The sequence below is a fragment of the Uloborus diversus genome, chromosome 6, assembly GCF_026930045.1.
Source record: "Uloborus diversus isolate 005 chromosome 6, Udiv.v.3.1, whole genome shotgun sequence".
NCBI lineage: Eukaryota > Metazoa > Arthropoda > Arachnida > Araneae > Uloboridae > Uloborus > Uloborus diversus.
This window is the reverse complement of record NC_072736.1, coordinates 55,210,901-55,220,231: the sequence shown is the minus strand read 5'-3', so window position 1 is coordinate 55,220,231 and position 9,331 is coordinate 55,210,901. Positions and strand designations below refer to the sequence as shown.

Below are 9,331 nucleotides of genomic sequence, written 5' to 3'. Positions count from 1 at the left end.
GGGGGGAACCCACAGTATCTTAATTGGTCACTAACCCCATCACCCTAACGTTGCCAAACATGACCTAAAATTGTGTTTTCGATACTTTAATTTTAAAACTTTTTCGGGGGTGCACCTCGACTCTCACTCCCTATAAAATACCATTACAGATCGACTAAAAGTTCGTTTATTCGACTTCAATTTTATAAATTCTTTGGGGGTGAGCACCCAAATCCTTCTCTCCATGAAATTACCGAAGATCATCTAAAATTGCGTTTTCAGAGCTACAATTTCGAAAAATTTCCGGGGGAGAACCCCCCGGACCCCCCTAATTTCTACAAGCACAACTAAATTCCTGTTGTTAAGTTTCTTTCTCTGCATAAAAATCTGTTGAGCACACATTTATAATGATTATACATCATAGTCAGACTTTTCGTCAATTCCTGATTCTCAGACAGTTCTAGTTTATTGATCTCGCGATGACCCTGCTCACAAAAGCCTAGTTTCATGTTTTTCATTTTAAATTTGATTTTTTTCCCTACATATTTCATTTTATCTATTTTAAATTTTTTATTTTTTGCCTTTAATTTTTATAGGGAATTCGTGTTCTTAGAAGCAAAGAATGATTAGTTTCTTTATCACTTGAATTGGAGGGAGGCAGAGCCTGATTACCGCAGGGGCATGTGGGGCATAGGCCCTTCCTCTTAGATTTCAGGGGGGGGGGCTAAAATCCCTTTAATTTATCATGTTAATTAAAAATAAATAATGATTTCACTTAGAATCTAGAGTGCAATGATATCATTGATAGTTTTGCAAATGCCAAAACAAGGAAAAAATCTATTTGTTGTTAAAAATTCGCCTTAAAAGTGTGAAATGTCAGGATGATCAGGCTCTGGGGAGGGGGGGGGGGACGGGGATCTTGCAAAGTAAAATTTGGCTATGCTCCCCTGTCGGGCAAGTTTGCCACCCTGTCGGGGATTTCCTAGCGCCACCACTGGATTCCGACTCCGAATCTTTGAATTAAAAACCTTCGACACCCGAATCAGACTCTTTTACAACAAAATGAGATTGCCTCCGACCCCGCGTCCATGGTTTTTACTTTGAAATATTTATTGTTGATATGTTTATTTTTGCGCTAAAGTTTTAATTTATGATTCAGTTTTTGGCGGAGACACGTAGTCCTTTACGTTTTTGCATCAAGATATGCGAATATGATTTTTTTTTTGATTAGGGAAAATCATCTTTTTAAGTTGACATTTTGTTGTTTTTTATTTACTTTGAAAGTACATCGTTTTATTTTCTCTTTGAAAGCGATTAAAGATTTTTTAATAGAAAATAATATATTAGCTGCTTTGTTTAAGTGCTACTATTTTATTTGTTCACTAGCCGCCTTCGCCGACCAGCTGGTCCGCCTTTTTACGCAATCCGCCTTCTGCGCCAGGGTTGCCGCCTTCGGCGGCTGCTTACACAATTTAGCGACGGTATTAATCAATGTTTCTCTCTATATATCAATATTATCATTCGCCTTTTTACGCCAATGTTGACTTTTTCGGCGGTTGCTTAAAAAAAAAAAATGTCGATGGTATTAATCAACTTTTTTCTCTATACATCAATATTATCATTCGCCTTTTTACGCCAAGGTTGATCGGCGGCTGCTTAAATAAATTTTGTGTTGAATAAAGTATTTTCTAGATCTACCTCCCGTTATGTCCCTTGGCATATTTTTAAGGGGGGGACGGGAGGCACAGGGACATCATACTCTTCATGCAAATTTTGTCGGAAAATAACAAAAAGCATTTCCACTTTTATGTGAAACATTGTTTTTTCAAAGTCATGGTGTGTGTTTGGTTGGGGGAGGTAGTTGTGGGGGGCGGGGGCTATTGATCCCCCGTTGAAATTCCTCTATTTCGTACTGTCCATCTACTGTATCCACCTCTATATTTGTCCACCTTTCGTTCTCTCTAACTATCTATCGATACGATCCGTGCATATCTACCTCTGATAGTAATTAACAATCCTTTCTATGTAAAAAAAAAAAAAAACATTTTTTGCCCACTTAATATCATCTCTCTATCTATCAAACATAACCACCAATCCCTACAAAAATCATGCAAAAAACCGCGGGCTTTATTTATTTACTTAAAATTACACGCAAAAAAAAGGCTCTATGTTCCCTGTAGTGTGCAAAAAGCAGTGCTTGCAAAAGATTTTTAAAAAAATCACCGCTTTTATTGAATTAAAATGCGCAAAAATATTTGACCAAAAATAAATATAGCAAACAGTTCAGAAAAAAGAAAGTTGGAAAAATAAAGATATGAAATCTCTGAACGTTAAAAAAAAAAAAAAAAAGTGAAGAGAACGTAAACGATTTCAGTTAGGTCACGTGATGAGGAAGTGCGGAACTCAGCCGGCAATGCTTACAGGTCGCGTCGTGTTCTGCATTTAAAAAATTGTAAAAAAAAAAACCTTTTGGGTATTTTTAAAAACTTTTTTCTTCTGAAGGGAGCGAAATGTTTATACTATTACCAATTAAAATTTTGGAATTGAGGACTCAATACGTTTTGGAGGATGGGTTTCGAAAAAAACTAAACCCAGAAAAAAATGCGAAATAAAGGTTTTTTCAAAAATTTATAAAAATTACAAAAATTGCTCTATCTTCAAAATTTTTTCATTCATCATATTTAAAATTAAATTTCCTACACTATAGTACAAAAAATATTTATGTGGTGCGATTGGTTCGGGGTCTGTGAGGTAAAAAGTACTAAAAAGTGCAAAAAACCGCATAAAACATTAAATAACTTTTTTTCTATTAAAAATATCAAAAATCGAAGCCCGAGGTGCACAACTTCAGCAAAAACTGCACCTGTATACCAAATTTCATCTTTCTAGGCCTTACCGTTTTCCCGGGATGCGCGCCACACACACACACACACACACACATCTTATTTTATTATATGTATAGATAGATAGATAAAAGATATATTTGTATATTTTTTACGCATTTGTTTCTTCAGATGAGCGAGGCATATTTTATTTTTAGAAATCAGGATAAAATGTTAATGAGTTACGTTTGAAAAAAAATTGTGAATTTAGTCAATGTTAAGTTTGATCAAAAGTTGATATTGGTATACGCGAAAGTAGGCTCGTTTAGTTCTGGACGGAACTTTTTATTTGCCTTTGTAGGGGTGAACGGGGATGGGACACCGCACATTACCTCCCTGGGTGTCACTCATGCTAGTTACGCCACTGGGTAGATGTAACTACGGTTAGGGAGGGCAAACTTAACTTGGCAGCATTGTGGATGCTATGCAGGTTTTGCTCACAATATTAAAAAACTGCCAGGATAGGTTTGCTCCAACTATAATAACTATTTTAGCCATAGAGTAAAGAAATATACATAGAGAAGCCCCGTCTATGGTAAAAAGGAGATGAAATTGAAGCCGGAATTATGGGATACAGCGGTGCAATGATGAGCGTGGTTATGATAACATGATCGCTTCACGAGAATAGTTTTTACCAATCTCGCAAAGGGACCGTATAAAGTAGCTGGCGGATTGGTTTGCGTTTTAATTCATGTTTTAATGCAATTTCAAAAACGTGCTTCATAAACTTGCAACGGTATCTAAGTTTAAATTAACAACCAATTGAGATTCAGTAATGGAGTGTTTTGAATCAAGATGTATCGCAAGAAGCTAAGGATCTTGGGATACAGCGGTGCAACTTCCGGCTTCAATTTCTTAGTACAGCGGGGCTTTTCTATGTAATTTCCTTACTCTATGATTTTAGGCGACATTTTTTGGTTTAGTTGCAAGTATTTTTACAGCAGTGTTGCCACTATTTAAGTTTCACCCTCGTATAATAAGAGTAAAATGACCAAGGGAAAATGTGAAAAGGAAACGGAACATAGGCTTCTACAAGACTAAATCATTCCTTTTATTCGCTTCCTTCATTTAATATAAATAGATAAAGACTATCATTTTCTGATAAATACTAAATACTCTCAACAATTAATTAACAAGATTATAAAAATTCACTTTTATACAAATCTTCGTCTAACATTACACGTCATAACAATATATATTTCGCAAAAGGCTGAGCGAATATATCCTCCACAATCTGAGCTTCTTATTTATTGCCACATCTTAATCAGGATTCTGACGAATTTTCTTCAGGAACCAAGGCTTTGGACGGATGGTCGTTGAGACTGGTTTGCAGCGCAAGAAATGTATTCCAGAAGAGCCTGATAAAAGATAAAATATCATGTCATAGAAGCTTAGGGTGGACCGAAGCACGTTTAAACAGATTTTTTTCAATGAATTTTCTAAATTTTATGTTTTAACTTAGCAAATTTTAGACATTACGGTTTTATGAAGCAGTTAATGGAGTCAAAATTGGTACATTCAGTTGTTGCTCAGTTTGTGTTTTTAGCCGTTAAAAAATTATTTTTGAGTCCTAGTCGGTTGCGTAAACGTGCCCAGGACACGGGGCACGTTTACGCATATTAATTTTGACACCTAACGTGGCTTGTTAGTGTTTTGAGCATAATGTCTTACCATCGTTAAAATAAAGCAAATTTATTACAGACTGAATAGTGTGTAAAGTAAAAGCTGAACGGGCATGAATACAGCACTACATGATTGTAAGTTTTAAGATACGAATTTGTAATTCAATTAAAAATTAAATGGTGATTTTCGAAACTAAATAGCCTGAAAATACTAAAAAGTTTTGAGACAGTTTGAAGCGAAAGAAACGGCAGGGCACTGTAAGATACAGAAAGAACGTGCCTAAAGGTTTTCAGACGCAAACGCGTAAACTTGCCCCGTCTCCAAATTCGGATTTATTTTTAACGTGCAAAAAAAATTTAGTAATATTTCTGTTCATACAAATACAATTCTCAAAAAAGGATTAAATTCTGCTAATTTTTATATAGTTCTTTCTTAACTAAGTATTATTTATTCACAATAAGTGTCAAAACGTTCTACTCAAAATTTACTCGACTTGGTAGAAAACAGATAATTCTTTCTGCATGCTAGACCGAAGCTCGACTGATGCCCAAAAACTTGTGAGGATATTTGCCTGGGAGCAGCATCAATTAGTTATGACTGTTGGCTCTCCAGTTTATAATCCGTTTTGAAAAAAAAGGCACTAAGTAAACGTGCCCCGATCTACTCTACTGAAAATAACATTTGATGTGGGCTAAGGGGATATCCATAAATATGATGCCACATCTATTCAGCATATTTGACATCTTTTTCTACTTTGTCTCAATGTGTCACACTTCACCTTATCCCTCCTTTTCCCTTGTCACATGCATTATTTCAAAATACACTCCATATTTTATGTACTTTAAGCCTTGCCTTTACTTTATGAACACAAACTACTAATAAAAGGATGAATTGAAATTTTTAATTAGGACTTAATTTAAACCTGAATATGTAGTGATATTTCTATAACGAAATAAAACCGATGAGAATACAAAACAAAATCATCAGAAAAAAAGTAGCGGTTCGCTGTTTTAAAAGTAAACACAATATGAAAAAAAATGTAGAGCAGTTTACCCAAAGAGTGTGATGTCACACTTCTTATCCTCTCCCTCCCATTTATCACAAAACGTCTCTCTCACAATTTCCCAAACTCCCTCCCGACTCAAAGCATGACATCATTTGACATGACATTTGCTGACTGCTCCTAAGATTCGTTCTGCTTGAAAATTGGAAAATGTATTATGAACAAATTCATTTACACTAATACGAAAATGTAACCAGTCGGTTGAATTCCTTTACTCACCTCGTGTAAAAGGAAGTACTGATCTTTATTTTGCACGGCTCCTCCTCGATCTCTGCGCAGCTGAGACACGCATTGTAAGATGTCGACGGATCTGGATTGATCGTACTCTCTCATGCAAATGTCGAGGGCTAAGAAGACGCCAGTTCTTCCAGTACCAGTGCTAAAAACACAAAAAATAAAAGCCATCTTATGCAGAGACATTTCTAAGGCATTTATACGAGCATATTTCACACATTTAAAATCAGATACCCATCAAAAACGAACTAAAGCATGTTTCTAATACCTTGTATTTAAAATAAAAATTTAGCATTGTAGCAAAGTATCTGGAATTTTAAATGATTTCATATGGATTTTTTGTTATTTTTCACAAATTCAAAATGTCAAACATTCTAAATGTTAAAAGTCGAAATAGTACGCATCCTTTCTTTCTTTACATTTCTTTTTACTACCGGAGTAAAATGTGAAAAATTGTTTCTAGCTTGTCCTTATGTAATAGATTGGGATTAAGCAAGAATCTAGAGCTTTTACATCTATACTGAGCAAGCCAGAAATATTTTTTCACTTTTTATTACGGCATATAAATGCAACTGTACCATTCCTCCCAACTCTCCCCTGCACATTTTCTACATTAAACATATATTTTCACAATTAAGTACCTGTTTGAAGTTGCAGTGATTACAAAATTATTCACTGATTAGCATAATGTGGTGCATGACAAAAGGCAGTTGTCACACGTAGGTATAACTTGAATGTAAGAACATTAGTGTTAGGGCATGCTAGCGGCGAAAGGAGTTAGGTTGCAAAGCATAACAAATCGTATAACATAACTGTGATCTTGGACGAATTTGTTTTCGGCTTAAGAAAAAAGGGGAAGAATTCTTATATTGAAACAATAATTATTTGTTTTCTTTTATCAGTCCAAATACGTCATGAATGAAGGCAAAGAAACTTTTGCGCAAGGGCGCTCCGAACTAAAGTTTTTGGAAGGGGGAAAACATTCAATTTCTGAATGAAACTACAATTTTACCAAATGATAATATACAAGCATGCACGCATATCATTCATACATCTATAGTAAGGAACATTATTCATCATTAAAAAAACAATCGTAAAAAATGAAGAAAGAAAACAGAATTTCAATATTGCAATATTGATACCAAATTTGCCGAATCTTCGGCAAAATTTGTCGAACAACGGAATTTTTGTGCAGGTCACAGTGACCTCCCTGGACCTCTCATTGGGAGGAGCACCCTGCTTTCACATCAACTACTTAACATGAAGGAAGTACCTCTGATCTGTTCTCTGTTGGGAATTCCAAATAATATTATCAATTATTCACGTTTATTTTGATATATTTGGCATTAATTAAATCTCCATTTTCTTTTATCTTGCAAAGTCACGAATGCTAATTTTAATATATGTAACGTATTTCCCGATCTTAAGACACGTGCGTGCCTTACGTCATGAAATGACGAAATTCCTTATCCATTTGATTGGCCGCCGTTCTAACATCGGGAAATGCGCATTTCATATGCAAACGACTCTGGCTGACTATATATGTTGCTTCTGTAGCTCAGTTGTTCTCTCTCTCTGTTAAGGCGCCGTATTTCAGTTTCATAGTCAGCCAAGTCGGCTGCTAGCCGTTATGCTCTCGAATAGGCATTTTATTACTGTAAACTTTATCAGCAAACCTTAAGTTTAAATAACTGTAACTTCAATTGTATAAATGATTCTTCATTTGTCATAATGCAAATTACAAATAATGGTTTTGCCTGTTTTACAAATCTATCTAATGCTTCGAGAGAACTTACTTTAACAATATCATATTTCATATGTAAATAGTTCGCCAAGGATACCACTGTATAATATCACCAAGGAGGAAATAAAGCCATAATTTCAAATACAAGTATTATTTTCTGAAAAGGACTCCAGTTACACTCTGCAATTAAAAATGCACTAATTAAATTAGTCATCGGTGCGATAACTTCATTGACAAAACCTTATTGCACAACATTCTCAATAGATAAAGCAATACTGTTCGATCGCACTTGCCATAGAAAATTGTATAACTGAATAATAGCCGCGTTCACAAGACACTTTTGTACCTCGCAAATCCCCGCTCTGATTCCGGAAAAAAAAAACCCGACTGAAAAATTCCCCGTTTACATGTAAAAAGAGGTTGCCCATTGTACCATGGACAGCAGTTTTTACCCAGCATCCTTTGTGGCTATACCTAGCAAATAGACGAACTTGTTTAGCATAATGATGAATTCTGGGTAAAAACTCCGCATTTACTCCAAAAGGAAGCAGGAGGGGAAAAAATCCACATTTCCAGGGAAATAACTGGAATGTGGTGAAAAGCAGGGCTTCTGATTCTAGAAGGTACTATGGAAAAAAGAAAAAATGTTCCAGAACTCCTTGAAATTTAATTTATAAATGGTCAAACACATTAATAGTTAGCATCGTAAAGAGACAATACTTATATTCGCTCATACTTTTTTTTCACTGAGCCTAAATGGTGGCTTACCTGCAATGGACAATCGTCGGGCCTGAATTGCAGTTTATATAAGGCCTGCATTGCTGCATGAAACAGACGAAACTAGAAGGATCTTTTGGCACTCCTACATCAGGCCATGATGTATACCACAAATGTACGATATCACGAAACAAATTTTTCTGCGAAAATGGAAAAAAGTACATCATTAGGTACAAAAATTTTATCCGTTAGAAACATGTTACACGCCAAGAATAATAGTACACAACTCAAAATACCAAAATTTCGAATGTTTAGGAGTGTTCATGAAGCTATGATTTAACAAATCAAAGAGAAACGTTTGTTTTAGGGACATCCCCTAGTAGCACAATCGGTTGGGAGATGGTTGGTCAATGATGGAGCTTACGGTTAGCCAACGGTAGGCAATGTCCGTTTTGGCAACCGTTACCCAACCAACCATTTGCCAACGAAGTGCAAACGATTTGCTACAATGCCTAACAATTTCCCAAAGGTGGCTCATCGAAAATTTTCACGGTTGGCTCAACGATACCCAGAAACTGTAGGGCCATCTTTGGCTCATCGTTCGTTGCCAGCTCACCATTCCCCACCGATTTCTACCGTTAGCCAACCATCTCCAAACCGATTGTGCCACTAGGGTTGTATATGCAAGTGAACCAAAATGTTTATATTTAGCGTATTATTGACTGCTTCATAACTAATTCTTTTTGAAAAATTAAGTTCCTTTCCCTGTCTTAAAATGTTCTGTTTTTGAGTTGTGACACAGTGTTCTTCTAGGTGTGACATAGGTGCATAGTTATTTTTGCAGCAATCAAATAGTTTTTGCAAAAGATGTGTAGACTTTGTTTTCATGTAAAACTTACCAGGGAACCAGAAGAATAGTTCAACAATGAAAAAAATTAAAATAGGAAGCAAAAAAAAAAAAAAGAGCATATTGAGACATTTGTTGGCGTAAAAATGATTTGTTCTCGTGCCCCCATTATCGAAATATAAGGTCTTAAAGTCGGCATAAATTTTAAGGAAAGCACCAAATTTCAAGACACCTATATCTCA

General features: G+C 35.5%; 1 protein-coding gene across 2 annotated transcripts in view; it reads right to left on the bottom strand.

The window, feature by feature from the left end:
* Positions 1-3,888: 3,888 nt before the first annotated feature.
* The window catches only part of LOC129224723 (uncharacterized), a 68,466-nt gene continuing 63,023 nt past the window's right edge, over positions 3,889-9,331 (bottom strand). For both annotated transcript variants that reach the window (XM_054859272.1, XM_054859273.1), the window contains exons 11-13: positions 8,294-8,442; positions 5,767-5,926; positions 3,889-4,219 (exon numbers count right to left, since the gene is read on the bottom strand). In XM_054859272.1, coding sequence (XP_054715247.1) covers positions 4,148-4,219; positions 5,767-5,926; positions 8,294-8,442 — 381 coding nt within the window. In that variant the 3' untranslated portion in view covers positions 3,889-4,147. The remainder of the gene's footprint in view (positions 4,220-5,766; positions 5,927-8,293; positions 8,443-9,331) is intronic.